At 37.5% G+C, this 16,518-nt stretch overlaps 1 protein-coding gene across 1 annotated transcript; it reads right to left on the bottom strand.

Annotated features, from left to right (window-relative positions):
- Positions 1 to 773: 773 nt before the first annotated feature.
- On the bottom strand, positions 774 to 8,661 carry LOC105044762 (U2 small nuclear ribonucleoprotein B''). Its single transcript, XM_010922762.4, has 5 exons — positions 8,480 to 8,661; positions 5,367 to 5,539; positions 5,006 to 5,099; positions 3,990 to 4,078; positions 774 to 1,156 (listed from the first exon to the last, which is right to left on the bottom strand). Exons 1-5 carry the CDS (start codon positions 8,559 to 8,561, stop codon positions 872 to 874), a joined length of 723 nt encoding a protein of 240 aa, XP_010921064.2. The 5' UTR covers positions 8,562 to 8,661; the 3' UTR covers positions 774 to 871.
- Between the last annotated feature and the right edge of the window lie 7,857 nt (positions 8,662 to 16,518).

Consider the following 16,518-nt stretch of genomic DNA (forward strand, 5'->3'; position numbering starts at 1 on the left):
ATGACAGGTTGTTTCAGAATTAGCTTTTTTTTTTTTTTTTTTTTTTTTTTTTTTTTTTTTTTTTTTCGTTTCGTTTCCCCGATACCTGCATGGTCGTGCGAAACCGTCGCCCAAATTTTTAACCGATACCTGGCTGTGCAAGAATGCTATATTGGTAAAATAAAATAACCAAAAAGTAGTGTTGCATATTTACCAATACCATTGCATGAATCCACCTATAAAAATAAATAACGTTTCTCTCTTTTCTGTTCTTTTATTATGGTAGTGCCAAACCGCTACTGTGCTGCGGCCTACTGCGGATGCTATATAGGTAAAATAAAAAGTACCAAATTCTACCAAAAAAATATAAAATAAAAATAAAAATAAAAAGTACCAGTACCCATTACATGCACCCCAACCTATATACATATAGGTAAAATAAAATAACCAATTAAAACCATTGCAATGGGAGCATGTCTAGGCATCAATCAAAACCGGTCTGGGGGCCTAGGCTGCTAAAGAATCTGAACCACAACCTGTGCCAACAGGTTTTGGCTGGATCGAGTGGGGTCAAAACTGTATGAGCTAACTGGTGAAGGTAGTCAAGCAGAGATGGAAAAGGAAACAATCCCCTGATGCGGCCGCCACATAAGTGGTGTGTCATATTTGATGTTAAACATAAAAAAACAATATGAGTAAAATCCAGAATAAATCAGCAAAACCTCTTAGTAGAGCAAACCACATCACCGTAGACGCAAGAAGGTGGAGCAATTCTACTAGTACAAAATGGTGGATAGCTTCCAATCTTTGGTTCCTTCATTTCCATAGAAGTATGCGCTTAAGTTTTACACTCAAATTTTCTAGCATACTAGATAATCCCAACGGAATGTTATCACTTCTTTGCATAGGTAATCACCATTGGGTTTTGGGGGGTGATCTTGAACCCTTGAAGAGCCTGCATGGCAATGGAAGCCTGCATATCATCCCCAAACTCTACAAAGGCGATGCCTGGCTTTGCTTCAATCATCCGGACTTCCCGGAAGCCAGGGTACTGTTGGAAAAGGATTTGCAGCATCATGCTTGTCGTTTCATGAGGCAAGTTTTGGATGAAAAGGATGTTGTTGGGAGCAGCAGCAGGCTCCTGCGAAGTTGCCTTTCCTTGGCGGGAGGCTTGACCCTGCACAGATTTTAAAAGCAAAGACTATTTAAGAAATTGAAGAAGCTTAAAGCGGATTTAAATGAAATTCAAAACATAAGTTGAATAGGCTTGAGCCTGTGCAGATTTCAACTACTGTTAAGAAATTGAAAAAGCTGAACAGGGATACAAATGAACTTGAAAACATAAGCTGAACCAATCCGGCATCATTAACAAGATAATCTGATACTTTGACATGTCAAACTAAACCTACAGAATTTATGCCCATTGTCCACTATCGGATGGCTAATCAGTATGCATTATCCTATCATCAAAACATATAGGTTCCCTCAAGATGGCAACATATGCCAATATGCTTAAAGCAGTTTCAATATAAAGCAAAAAAACAAAATGACAAATCAGCCATAAGCATCAGGTTTGATATGGTTCATGAGTGCAAAGCACATGACATGAGGCATGACTAAAGGCAGGAGAAAGAAAACAAGGGAAATTAAAGAGAGATGATACAGATTTGTCAGGTTAACAAAATGATTAAGGAGGGTTTTGGAGTACCGAAGGAATTGCAAGATAATGGGAGGATTCTTGGGAAAACCTACAAGACTAGATGAATTGTTTTCTATGACATGGTATATACAAAAATTGCTATTTCTCAAAACCATTTAATCAATGCCACAAGTCCCATGCACTTAGTGATCAGAAGCTTTGGAAATATATGCTCCCCTCAGTAGTATTTCACGCAATCAACTTTTCAAGAAAGCTTTGCATTTGATTTGATCCAGGACCAAATTCAGGCCTTGAAAAAGCAAAGCAACCCTAGTATCTTGCATGGAGTGTAATTTACAAGGTTGCCTCATCCATAAAAAAGAGTGTAGAAGTTCAGACAAACCATCTCATAATCCAAAAGTTGACCACAATGAAGTGTATCATCCCAAAGCTTTTTCCTTTTCCTTTTTCCTTTTTATCCCAATCTAAACTAACAACGCCATTGCCAGTCCCAAATATGGATGAGAAAGGGGGAGAGTTTACGTCAGGTTGACAAGCAATCATAAAGATGTATCAAAAACTATGAAATAGATCCAAATTTTTGCGAATAAGGATCCATATAGCCCACCCCAAATAGTTGGGAGAAAGCTAGTTGATTATGATTGTGATCGCAATCTAAACTTAACAGAAAGTTAAAACACGTACACTGTTTTTCATCCCCATTTCAGCTCTTTAGATGAACATTGACTGGTTTTCTCCCACAGAATATGAGTTTGGAGCAAACTACTTTAAATGTCCAAAAGTACACTAGAAACCCAAGATTATGAATGTGGTACCGATGTTAACCTCATCGATACTTGTCACAACCATATGCAATTCAAAGTTATTGCACCATGAGCTGCTTTGTAATTCTATCTCATAATTTAATGTGAATTTTGTGACCCAGCATTTCTTACCTTAAAATAACTCCAACTACCAAAATTCAGAATACACTTAATGTGTGAAATATACAAAGCCATCATAAATCAAGCTGGAATATGCCTTCAATTTTTTTCTATCAAGTTCTTAATTATGTTCTAATATTTTTTAAATGAATACCAATTCCATGCATTAAATTGTAGTCTCTAAGATTTCTTTTTCTCAACTTGTTTCAGCTAGAACACTTTGGAACAAAATGAAATGACAAAAAGAAAAAAAGGAAAAAGCTTAATCTAAGGTTGGAATAAAATGCTCTTTTAAGATAAAAATCTTAAACATAGATCACGCAACCTTCAATCTTTAGCATCAGAAGCGGTTGTGTGAGAGGTTGAGTCGGACGTCCTAGAGCGATGGAGAATCATGCATGAGTTGGTTGAAGGAAACAAGAAACAATGATAACCTTGGAAGCAAGATCGTGGCACAGGGTAACTTGAGATGGTCACTGAGAAGGAAAAGTTGCAGCTTGACATGTGACAACTAGGAGAAATGGGTGAAAGCAACCACAAGAATTGCATGAAAATGGTCCAGTGGCTAGAGCAAGATCTTTGCACAGTGATGGGCATGCTGAAGATTTAACTCAAGCATCAAGAACTGAATAAGAGTATTAAGAAATTAAAAAGTACAGACATTAGTGACCTTAAAATAGTGTTGCTGAAATCGTTACACATTCAAAAAAGGGGATGTTGCACAAAAGTGACTCGCAGCAAGTGCGAGTGTTTCTTAACCTTTTCTCTTACTAGTCTTGTTTGCAAGACAGGATCCTTGTTATCCCAGTTATACTGCTTAAAAATTCAAGTCAAAGATTTAAAGCATATGGCACTATTATCGTATCACACTTGTTGAGACTTCAGACCAGAACTGCATAAATAATAAGCCAAGGATTTGGTCTCTGGTGAAGTTTGATAAGATAAAATATGATGATTGTGACATTTTATAGAAGAGCATGCAAGCAAACATGCACTACACACACATTTACAATATCAACAACCTTTTAGGGACATCTGTCTAAATCACTGAAGAATCCAACAGCTCACTGTCATGTCCAATGTTGACACAAGATCGAGTGCACAAAAAAATATAGGAGAAACCTATTTCTTTGGTCCAACTCATTATGACCAATTAATCCATTGCCATTTACTCCAGATCAATGGACAGAGAGCTATCAAAAGAATAAGACAAATAAAAAAACTTTAAGCCAATAAACTCCTATATGTCATTTGTCGACACTAAAGGTATAATATACTTTACCCTAAATCATGCTTTATATTCCTTTCATCCAACGGTATGCAGGTAGTAGAGTCAAATGTATTGATTAATAAATTGAAGATGAATGATATTTGCCATAGAAAACATGATTTAATTTACAACATGCTATAGCAGCAAGATACTTAACAGGAATCCCCCCATTAGTTTGAGCACCGTGACCACTAGAAGCAGAACCAGATTGCTGTGCCTCCTCAGCCCGACGCTTTTTCTCAGCAGCTGCGATAAAATGGTTTTAAAAAATAAGTGGTGCATATGGAACTCATGTACATAAACTGAAGAACAAACAGATATCTTCAAAAAATTATTTAAGAAAAAAAAAGAAAAAAAAATTGCCAAGTGATACACTCGGCAATGGATGAGAAAGGAGACCTGTCTTTACTCCTCTAAGGCTGAAGATTGATTGAATCAGGCCACCATGCATGACCCAGATCTGACCTAAATTGGCTTCAGGCTTAAAATCTAGATCCAGCCCGGGACTTGGAAAGTCTGGTTCACATCAGATCAAAGTCTATAGGGCTAAAATCAGATTTTTGGACTAATTTTTGTCAGGTCAAATCAGATCTGATAGTGTCGGGCCCAATGTTGAGAGGTAGACACCCCACCCCAAGGGAGGAGAGGTCTTAAGCATGGGACACATGTGTTGCTCATCTGTCCAGAATCCAAGTATGGTTGGATCTAGATTGGGTTACATATAAGTCAGATTTGAGTTGACCTGACCCACCTGCCCACCTACCAACCTTATTGAGTACATAGTTTAAGCTTATGCAACATTGAGTTCTCAGACACTTATGAGCCAAATGAAAGCACAATCCCTCACAATAGCAGGCATAGTGACACAATATAAGGAGAGAAAGCACCATGATGCAAGATTCTGAAAACATGTTTGACATCATTGTTATGGAATCATCCCAGCTAGCATACTAAGATTAATGCTACAAAAGATAAAATCATTAATACATGTTAATATGTGCATGTCTGTCTTAATTTATGAAATATTCAGAAGAACCATACCATGTGAGTACATAGTTAATACGTTATTCAATAAACACAAAAATAAAATAGTTACCCTAGAACTCAGAATAGCCCATGAATGGAAATTTGAGAAAGATAGAATTTATTAAGAAACCCACAACATCTGCATACCTTTCTCTTCTTGTTTCTTCTTTTTCTCTCTTGGAACATATGTTCCATCTTCTTTTGCAACACAATCTGATTTTGTTTTAGCATATTGTATCCTCTGCACGAAGCAATAAGATAAATATGTATCAACTGATTTATAATTTAATTAATGCATTTAGTATTTCCATATAACTAGGTTGCATGCTTAATAGGAGTCTCATATCATATTCAGATTACCAAATTTAAAATCAGCACCGCCATCGAAATAAAAGAAATTAACAAAAAAAGAGAAAGCAACACATTGTTCTTTGTTTGTAACATGTGAATAAGGAGATACCAGAAACCAGAAATTCACAACATAGACTGCCACTTTGATAAAACTCACCATTGGCTTATCATAGAATGGAAAGTTTTGCATTTGGCGTACAGCATTACTAGCAGCTGTAACTTCAGTAAAGACTACCCATGCCTGGCCTCGAAGTTTGGGTGTTTTCAGGGCCACCAAATCCAAAATCCTCCCATATTGAGAGAATAATGCATAAAGAGATCGCTTCAGCTCTGCAACATAAATCAAAAGAAAGAGTATGTGAAACCGTTAAGCAATAATAATAAGCATTTATAATATTATTGCGCTAACTTTAAGGATATTCACGACCAGGCATCTAATTTAAGGAAGCTTTTGTCTAGGTAACAACAGAAGAAGTTCATATAATATTAGCAGTACCAGAGTCCACATTTTCATCCACAACTATAAATGTAAAAACAAGCATTCTCTATCCACTTATTTCCAACTGATAACAAAATGTAGTTAATTATATTGCATCTACTAGTAGTGATAAGACATTTCGCCCAGGCACATACCAAATGAGCAAGAAGACACCCAACAATTATGAAGAGCCTTTTCTCTATGCACTAACAATTCTATTTTCAAATAGCAGCATCTATTCCAAGGCTATATACCAAAAGTGCTTCTCTAAACCCAATAGATATTGATGCATCAGTCCACAGTTTAGCAGCGGCATATCACTTCACTTCTAATAATTGTAGTGGAATAGGCAATGATGAGAGATTGCTACCAGAAGTGGCAGATGCTGCCTCAACTCTCAAGTTAATGCTATTTGAACCCAAGGCTAAACTAAGGGAAAATACAATTTGACCCCTCACAACCCCCAAAACTTTAAAAGTTTTAATTAACACCACCAAGTAAATTTACCATAGCAATGTGGTCCAACCCATTATCTGCTCCTCAACACAGCTAACATACAGTTGCAAAAGACTAAATGCCCTTTTATTTCATGGATACCTACAAGAAACCTTTAAATAGGTGGATTACTAGACCCTCACCATCCCACCCATGATTGAAGTGCTAGCAGCAACCGAAGAGACGGAGGCCTTGGAATTGAAGTTATGAACATGGTCCTTCACTTCTCCCCCTCTTCATCTTCTTTTTCCTCCATTAAGCATGGTTGGCATGTGTCACCTCCACCTCCTAACATGAATCTACTTCCCCTTGTCACCACCATCCTTTCTCCTTGTTTTTGGTAACCACAGTTCCTCCTGCTTCCGTACACATTAATCCCTATCCTCTCTGCCGTCAAAAAACCTTAGTTCATCTACTAAGAAACTTTAACCTTAAACCTAGCCTTGACAACCTCTGCCTCTGTTTCCCTCACATCTCCCCCCTTATTGCCAAATTCTACTCCTACCTCACTTATGGCTTCAAGGTCATCCTCATCCACAATCCCTTGAGATCTAGGTCCGTTGTAAGGAATTGGGTTCCCGATTCCCATGATCTATTTGAGTTTGCACAGAAAAGGGCCAAGACGTATGATAGCAAGGACTAGGAGGTGTGGTTCCTAGGCCACACCAACACTTGCGCCGATGGTCCTGTCGATCAGCTTTAACATCTCCTTCCATGGGGCTGACTTCATCTACATCATGCTTGAGGGGAGTGGTTTTGGGGTTTGAAGCTTTCTTCCTAGTGGTTTTGGTGAGGGAAGTGGCATTGCGAGAAAGATGGCATTTTTGGGTAATGGGGAGAGATTTTTAGTGGTGCTTTCGACTGTGGCAGTATAAAGGTTAAGTTTTGGTAGTTGGTTTCTTGTTTCTGGAGTCATTTAGGATGGGCTTTAGGGGAATGGGGTAGATGGGATAGCGAGAATGGATGGTCTGCAAGAGGCTTCACCTCCCCCGGCAGCTTAGGTCGAGAGGCAGGCACCATTGCCAACCAAGGAGGTAAGTCAACTGTAGATGAACAGAAAGGGTTTTTTGGGAACATCAGGCAGTGATATTTGGGAATATTCGGGTTGGTTAGTTATCACATCATAGTCACGTTATAGCATTTCCTAACAAAGGTGGATGGCTGGACCAGATTAACACAATAAAAATAACTTTTGGGGGCTAATTGGCATTTTTTAATGTTTTGGGGGCTAAAAGTTTCTAGCAGAAACTTGAAAGGGTTAAAAAGTACTTTTCTTTTAAACAAAATATATATGTTTCCTTGTTATTTTCTATATTACTTGGATCCTTCAACAACAAATTATTACCCTATAGTTTTGAGCTCCGGCCTTTAAATAATGATAGCATTGCCAAAAATAAGAACCGCTTGCATGTACATATGTATTACGCTAGAAGAAAAAACTTTGTTCGAAGTACTTGATCCATTTCTCCTTCAATCCTTTGAGACAATGAGTAATAATTATCCGGAAACTATATTATGACCGAAAGTTATGGATATTTCAATTCAAAAGCTGTGGAGACTACGACCAATGATCGCCCTTGTGGAGCTGAGGCTATTAATCATGCACAGAGATGCAGATTTTGTTATGGATTAGAGTGCACTTTAATTGACAAGATCTCCACAAATAAACTCACAAAATGTGATAGTAGATGCCACAAATTTGATTGAAGAAGAACATAAAACCATATTATATTAATTTCCAGTTCAATCGCCTAAAACTAGCACAGACTGTAGAAGATCAGTTCGTAAACTGGGAAAAACATGTCCTTTTTCACATACCCTGACATGCAAAAAACAGCAAAAAATGGAACAAGTGGGGGCTCCTGTAGGAGTGCAACCTGAGCATCGATAAATTTTGGGACTTCATCCAGATTTATGTCATCTCCTTTTTCTAGAAATTTAAGAACAAACTCCAAATCTTCTTACTAGTTTAAAGTTCATATAAGTATTCCGCATGTTTTCTGAAAAGTCCACAACATCAACGTTTTACGTTTTCCCTCTAGATTATCTGTACCCGAGTAAAAATACGAAAAGAACCAAATCTCTAATAAACAGCCATGACCAAGAGAAAGAAACCCTAATACTCGACGACGGAACAAAGAAAAGAAAATTGTCCAAGAAAAAGTTACCAATACGATTCCTACTCGTCTAAGAGGGAAAAAAACCCTAAATTTCGACTCCAAGAACGGATGAGCAATCAAAAACTTCGGAGAAAGATGTATCAGAACGGAAATTGGAGAAGGATTGACCGATTTCACCTTCTTTCTTGACCTTCTCGTTGAGATTTTTGATGTAGATCGTCTGGTTCGGAGGAATGTCGCCGGAAAGCATCGCTACCATCGCGAGAGAGCTGAAGACAGTGGAGAGGGTTAGCGTGCTTCTTGACGGGCCGACCTTTAGCGAACCTCTTTGTCTGGTGGCGAGTTTCAAATACCGCCGATATCTGAAAATAACGGACCACCTCCGACACCATTGTTCACCGTCACGAGGTTCAGGGCCCGCGTTACGTGCGGAAATTTACGACAGCGTTTTTAACCATTGTAATATTATTGGATAACCCCCCAAAAAAAATGCTGGTATAAAAATTGAAATATAAAAAAAAAAAAATTATTCAATAAAATACAGATTCCGGGTGGCCTTTGTTAGAGAATAAAAGTTGGATATATCTGTAGAAACTCTTGTATCATACAAGGGCAGATGCTATTGGATGTATTTTGTTAAGTGCTTGGGCCCTTTTTCTCGAAAATAAAATAATAACATAATAAAATAATGATTATGTTTAAATATATATGATGAATTTATGATATGACGAGCAGTTATTATAGTAATCAATGTTTTAAATCTTGATTTGAAGATTTGTACCTCTAATGAGGACGCATGCCACATGCACAAAACTAATATTGGGCATGTATGATTCATCTTGGTTAAAGAAGAAACAGAAGCAGAATTTGATTTATTATGAAGAGTGACATGATTTTTTTGATACTCATGTGAATCTCTTCATGGAATCTCAGTATGTGACCATGGCAAACTTGAGAGAAGTAGGTATATAATCTCTTTTTTTTCTTTTCTGCATAGTGTAAGGTGGTTGTGTTGAATCATTATATTTTCCATGACATTTGAGATGCGTTATTTCCCACTTCTTCCATCACTGATATGCAAATTCTATTTTCGTACATATCATCATTGCTACGTCTGTATCTTATTTTTGTTACATGGTTTTTGATTTTATTTCTTTTCAATGTTATTAAGTGTAAGAGTTGCCTGTCATTTTGCCCCCATTAGGAAGATGTTGTGACTAGTAGCAAATGAATGCATGAACTCTGTAGTGGAATATTTTAATTTTCTAGACATTTATTTTGTTATAATTTTGGATAAGGTTTAGCTAGATTCTAAGATTTTATGGTTTTGAATAATCCCATCATAGATATTTTAACGCAAACAACCCTGCACTTGATGAGATCCAATGATTCAAGACCTAGTAGTGTTTTGTGAGTTTTGGGCCAAAATAATACATACTGGCGTGCTCATGTCATGTCATATTATGCATGACATAGGCGTAGTTATCTTTTTTGCCTGCATCCCAAATTGTTATTTTTAATTAAATTTCAAATTAATTCATATGTTAAAACTCATACTCCAATTTAAAATTCAAATTTTGTTTTGCATTAATTTATATTTTAAAACTTACATTTTGAGGTATCAGCCATTTCAATTTTATTTAGATTTTATTTTTCAATAAAAAATATATACTGTTTAAAGGCTTTTGTGAGCTGCTAGCATTGGTAGACCTTTACGTGGTTAGTATTATCTCTCCATGTTTCCTTCTCTCAAATAAACCTTTATTATCTTTTTTTTTGTTTTTTGTTTTTTGTTTTGCTTATGTAACTGAAGGAGTCTTTTAGGTAAAACACCTATGCAATTATATCGATGATAGGAGGATTTGGACTAAGCCAAGTTCATGGTACCTTGGGAATGATATCACTAGCTACTTGCACAAGTACACAAAATTCATTCATATAACAATGAATTTTATACACCTCATTTTCTGGCATGTCATTTCTAATTCTAATATTTATAGTATTAAATTTTATACTCGCTTCATTTTCTAATTTGTTTGCTGATATTAGAAGTAGATTTCCAAAACCTTTATCTCGTTACTGGATTTTGTATATTACATGGCAGAGAGAAAATTATATTAGTTTTCCAAGTAAATGATCATCCTGTCTCCTGTCATGCATGATGGACTTAAATACATCCACATTCCACCATCCTAATATTTTGCAGTTTTTAAAAAGCTTCAATTAAACCTGCAAGAATTGTGACCACCTGTGAAAATGTTGGTCCCGTCCTGGAAGGCCTTGCATGCTACATCAATTGCAAAGAAATAAGCAGTTTTAGAAGCTAGCTTGTTGCATGTACGATACGCAAAGAAGTGGATCATAAATGAATTGCAAGAAAAAACTTATGTGGCCGTCCTGCAAGAATGGAGCGGAAAGGAATGATGCTCCTATTTTCGATGCAATAAAATATCCTATGCAATGCATTCATAAGGCCATATAATTCATAACAGTTGTTGCATGTGCCAAGTAGGCATGTTCTTTTGATTCCCAAAGTATCGTATGTTGCTGGTCGGTGAGCTTCAAGAAGGCCTTCTTGGCTCCCATCCCCATGGATTGATGGCAGATAAATATAAGGTTGTATTTGGTGTATCGCTAGATAATTTTAGAAGATAAGATGGATTATCTTCAAGATAGTTTGCTATCATTAAATTATGAGTAATATTGTTTACGTACTATGTTTGATACATTCAGACAATGTTACAGTAAAATTATTGAAAATTTTGATTGACATATTCAATATAACAATCAAATTATTAGTAATGTGAAATCAAATTTTCAAAATATCATCATAAAATTTTATGAAATTTTGAATTATTGAAAATGAATTTAATTTTATTTTTAAAATTTTAATCAAATTTTTTAAAATACGTCTAACAAAAAGAAAAAACCTTCGAGAAGAGTCTTATTGCCTTGGCCTCCAACACCGAGACCCACCACCCCATGAGTGCCAAATCGGTGATGTTCCCATACCCGATGATCACCAGTAGCCGCTGGAGCATCCCGAGGTCGGCAGTGAGGGCTAAGTCGACTTCCTTGATAGAGAAGAAGGCATCCTCGAAGCAGCATCAAATGTCGCAAGTGGTGGCGAGATCGATCCTGCCGTCGACATAGGCACTATGGATCTCCACCACCACCGGCTTCCGACAACACTCAACAATCGAGATCGCATCTTGCCGTGCAAGAATGCGGCGGCAGAGGAGCTCATGGAAGGTAGTTGGATTGTCGAAGGAGGGGGCGGCAATGATGGAGGCAAAGGAGGAGAGGTCAATATCGATGCAAAAGTAGAGGCCATGATCGGAGATGATAAGGACACAGGCGGAGGGGAGGCGGTTGAGGGTGGCGAGGGTGTGGGGGAGTTTAGAGAAGAAGGGGAGGGTGAGAGCATTGTGTTGGGCCGTCAGGAGGGAGAAAAGAGGAGGATTGGGCAATGAATTTTATGTGATTTTTTTGAAGGATAATTTTGGTCAAAATTTTTATTGCAATATTACCAAATAAGTGATAATCTAGATAGTCATTCCTCTTGAAAACTATTTAAATTGCTTCATAGGAGGCAATGTAGATTGTCAAGATAATTTAGATTGTCATACAAAAAATATATTAAATATAATAATTTTATAAGTTAATTTTAAATTATCAGTAATCTAGATGGATTGTCAGTTATTAAGCACAATCTAAGGGCATAACAGTTGCAATAGAGGTCTTTAGAATGGTTACTTTTGTGTTGCGATGCTAACAAAGTCCAAATTGTTTGCAGCACTTCCGATAAAAAGGCTGGTTTTTTTTTATTTTTTGATACAAAAGGCCGAAGCAATATTGAATAAATAGTAAAGAGTTTAGTACAAGAAGTTTTGTGAGCCAACAAGAATACACAATTACAAGCCAAAATAAAATGTACAAACAAAATATACTTGCAACCCAAAATAAATACAAAAGCACAATGTACACCAAAAAACTATGCACAGAAAGCTAGCTGAACCCAAGAGAAAAACAAAAAGAGATACTTGCGAAGGTGAAATGCTAGGCCAGGAACTAAAGAAGATAATGTGTTTTGAAGCCCTTGAAACCGGAGAAGATAAGAGCTATCCCAAATATTTAGCCTGACACATGTGACTGAAAGTCTGGAAAATAGGACAACCATCAGCATCTTGAATTCTAATATCTAAGAGAACCAATTGTGAAGAGATAGAAACACTATAAAGAGAGTAATATAGATGGGGATTCACTGCAGGGAGAAGGGCTTCCTGTGAGAGGGGAAGGTAGCAGTCGATACAGCTACCCGCTCAGCAACACAAACAGCAATGTAGTGAGTGAAGCAGTCTATTTGAGCAACATAGAAGGATCAGAATAACAGCCAGTCATAACCAGAATTCTTAAGTAAATGATACTCAGACCTTTGGAATAAGAGTACCATAAGCAGTGCATGAGGCTAAGAACATTTGAATGCACGAAAATAAGGAGAGCCATCGCACTGACCCAAGAAGAAACAACCTCCCAAAGTAGTAAACAAAAGAATGGCATGAATGAAGGGGAGCATTGAAACAGAAGCCAACCAAGTAAGCAAGCAACAATATGGCAGCCTATAATAGATGAAAATACAATATGACGCATTGAAGAAGGCCCTTACAGAAGAAAAGCATAGCATAATCTGTCCAAAGAAAGCTGGCCAGCGGCTGGGTGGAACAGGAAGGATAGCAACCATATGTAGCTGTAATAAGGGATGAAGGTGAAAAGTAGCTTCTATTTTTTTTGATAGAAGAAAAGTAGCTTTTATAAAAACCTGCGAAAGATAAAAAACCAAGAGAAGAGATAACAACATAAACGAAAATAGTCAATACTATTTGCATCTGCTTGAATTAGAGCATTGAACTCATAAAGTATAGGACTCAGAGGATCAATAAGCTCATCATAGTCCCACGCATGCCTCGCAATCGCAACCAAGAGAAGAAACAACATCATAAACAAAAATAGTTAGTGCCATTTGCATCTACCTGAATTAGAGCATTGAGCTCATGAGGCATAGGACTCAAAGGATCAATAGACTTATCATAGTCCCACGCATGCCTTGCAATCCAATCAGCAACCGAATTAGCGTCCCTAAAGATAGGAGAGGCAATAAAAAGTTTGAGAGATCTTTGACATTGTAGAATATCCACAAAATAGGATGACCCTTACAGTTAGAAGTAGAGAGCGAGGTAATCCAACAGATAACAATAGCGGAATCGCCTTCAAGCAAAATTTGATCTTGCTTTAGAATATGAACGGCATCATGCAACCCAGCCCATACACCTATGAGTTCAGCAAAAAGCACAGAGGTAGGGTTCAACCGAATAGCCGCCGCCTTCAAAGAAAGCCCAAAAGAGTCTTTAATGATATAAGATGCAGCCATTTTTTGATTATGAGATGATCCATCAAAATTGACCTTTACTGTACCAAGGGGTAGGGGTAGCCATCTAACAATAGTTGAGGAAGGAGAGGGTAGAGAGAAAGAGCTACCCTAGTGCCCAGCAGTATCATTATCCTGCAAGAAATATAATAATTGACGAACTATCTTATAGGAATAGTTTCATTCTCAAATTATTGCTGATTCCGAGCAATCCATAGAAGCCACAAAGTGTACAACATAATTATCTTAATCCACTTCTCTATTTGGGTATTAGTGAGAGCAGCCACTAAAGTCGTTAAAGAGTAGGATAAGATATTGCATCGGGCAATCCTGGCAACCAGCATCCGTAAAGAGGAGGTAAAGGGACAAATGATGAATAAATGCTTAATGTCTTCAATTTGATTGGCATAAAAATCACAATTTGTAGCTATTGGAAGGAGAATATTTTGAGCAGCTAAGTAAGCTCTTTTAGGAATACATGATCGCAAAAACTTTCAACCAAATATCTTCACATTTGCAGGAAGGCGCAACTTCTATACCCAAGAGAAGGAAGGTGAAGGTGAAGTATAGGGATTCAATAGAGATGAAATGCCTTGCTAGAGACATGGGTAGCTCCTGTAGGACTGCAACACAGCCGATCATATCCTAACCCGTAGGAGATGGGAATATTTTGAATGGAAGACATTATCTTGGCTGAGAAAACTTGTAGAAGAGCATGTCAATCGCAGATGCGATTTGGAAGAATAAAATCTCCAGCCTGAACATTTTGAAGATCAACCTCCACATTAACAAAGATAGGCCAAGCAGCAAGAGGGAGCTCAATAATCTTTTGTTTTGCATTTATGTATGTATAGTATAGAACTCTTAGATAGAAAAAGAAAATTCCACTCTCGGGATGGTCTTATAGCGTGTTTGATCACAGCAAAATGCAGATGTGGTTCTGGATGTTCTAAGCCATATCACACAAAGATGATTTTCTGTTTCACTTGATTACACTGTAATCAATGTCAGATATTAAGGTTGTGTTTGGTGCATTGGTAGGCAATCTTGAAAGGTAATATGAATTGCCTTCAGGATACATTATTACTATTAAATTATCAGTAATGTTGATTACTGTATTTGGTACACATAGATAATGTTGTAGTAAAATTACTGAAAATCTTGATTGACATATTTGGTATAACAATCAGATTACCGATAATGTGAAATCAAAATTTTAAAATATCTCTAATAATTTTATCCTGATGCTTTTCTTTTTTCCTTGATGAAGAATAACGGAAGTGATGTAAATGTAGTTGTAGTGCGGAGAAGTGACAGGTTGAGGGGTGTGGGGAACCGCAGGCATTGTGGGGTTGGGAGAGGGTGGGCGCATGCGAAGCTGTGGGGGTGGTGGAGACAAACATGGAGGAGCTAGGGGGGACAAGGGCAGAGGAGTCACGGATCGAAGGCACAAATAGAGGGGGGTGGGGAGAGGTTTGGGCAATGGATTTTGTGTGAATTTTTTGAGGAATAATTTTATCCAAAATTTTTACTACAATATTGTCAAAGAAGTGATAATTTGAATAATCACTCCCTCCTCAAAGTGATCCAGATTGCCTTTCATGAGGCAATATGGATTGTCAAGGCAATTTGAATTATCAAGACAATTTGAATTACTATTTGTTGGTGCAGAATTCCGTCGATGTCGGAGAAGCTGGAGTCGAGGGGATCACGGCGCCGTCGGAATCTATAAGGAAAGTCTAAACCGGAGTTGGGGATGCTCCGGCAAGATCTTCCGACGCTCAAGTCAGTATTCTGCTTCAACATTCTCAAGCTTTCTCAAGCTCTCGAAAAGCTCTTAAGCTCTAAGCACTATCTCTAAACTCTGCAAAAATCCCATTCGAGTGCTCGATTTCTATTGAAGCAGAGTACTGACTTGAGCGTCGGAGGGTCTTGTCGGAGCACTCCAACTCTGGTTTAGACTTTCCTTGCAGGTCCCGATAGCGGCTGTGATCTCCTCGACTCCAGCTTCTCCAGCATCGACGGAATTCTGCATCAATACTATTCAAAAATTATATCAAGTATAATAATTCAAATTATCATATTATATTACTAACAATCTAGATAAATTTTTAGCGATCAAACGTAATTTAAATACATTCTCCTATGCTATGAAACCATTATCGTTGATTTCTCTCTTTCTGCCTCAGCATTCATCCCAGTAGTACTTCCTGCTTTACGCCATAAATGTAATGTTTCAATAATTCCTTCGCATGGTCTTGTGGTATCACTACAACATTTTTCTTTCTGACAAAAAAAAAAAAAAATCCTACAGGCAATGGTAATATTGATAATTCCAGGGTCTAATTTGACTGCTGCAGTCGCATTTCCTTCGATCCATGCTAACAAAATAGAGGAACAACAAAACATCATCCTGTAATGATTGCTTGTTTATGGACACATTGCATGTAAACTCGAATATCTCATTGGTTGGTGCACGCCAAAGAAAGCATGGATTGAAGTGTTTGATTAATTTTATTATTGATGTAACTTCATAGATTTTGACAAAGCCATGTCTCGTGGTTCTTTGCCTGGTGGTGCAAGCAAAGGCTAAACCAACGAGAGGACTTTTCAAGGACGTGGGGGAGGAAAGTTAGTGAATCCATGGTTCAAGCAATGACTACATGTCATGATAGAAGAATCATGGAAAATAGGGGCCTTTTTGACATTGAACTTATATTAACGTTTACAATATGTCAATATATAGAAAAGATGTGCGCATGGACGGTAAACCGAACGGACCCATCCTAAT

This window comes from Elaeis guineensis, chromosome 5, assembly GCF_000442705.2.
Source record: "Elaeis guineensis isolate ETL-2024a chromosome 5, EG11, whole genome shotgun sequence".
In the NCBI taxonomy this organism is placed as follows: Eukaryota; Viridiplantae; Streptophyta; class Magnoliopsida; order Arecales; family Arecaceae; genus Elaeis; species Elaeis guineensis.

Bases quoted from the DNA above. Each gene is read 5' to 3' on its own strand.
- LOC105044762 (XM_010922762.4), bottom strand. From the start codon at position 8,561: ATGGTAGCGATGCTTTCCGGCGACATTCCTCCGAACCAGACGATCTAC. The intron at 4,079-5,005 runs GTATGCAGATGT...ATTTTATCGCAG, and splicing joins GAAGAAACAAGAAGAGAAAG to CTGCTGAGAAAAAGCGTCGG. The intron at 1,157-3,989 runs GTTAAGTATCTT...AAATCTGTGCAG, and splicing joins AAACTAATGGGGGGATTCCT to GGTCAAGCCTCCCGCCAAGG.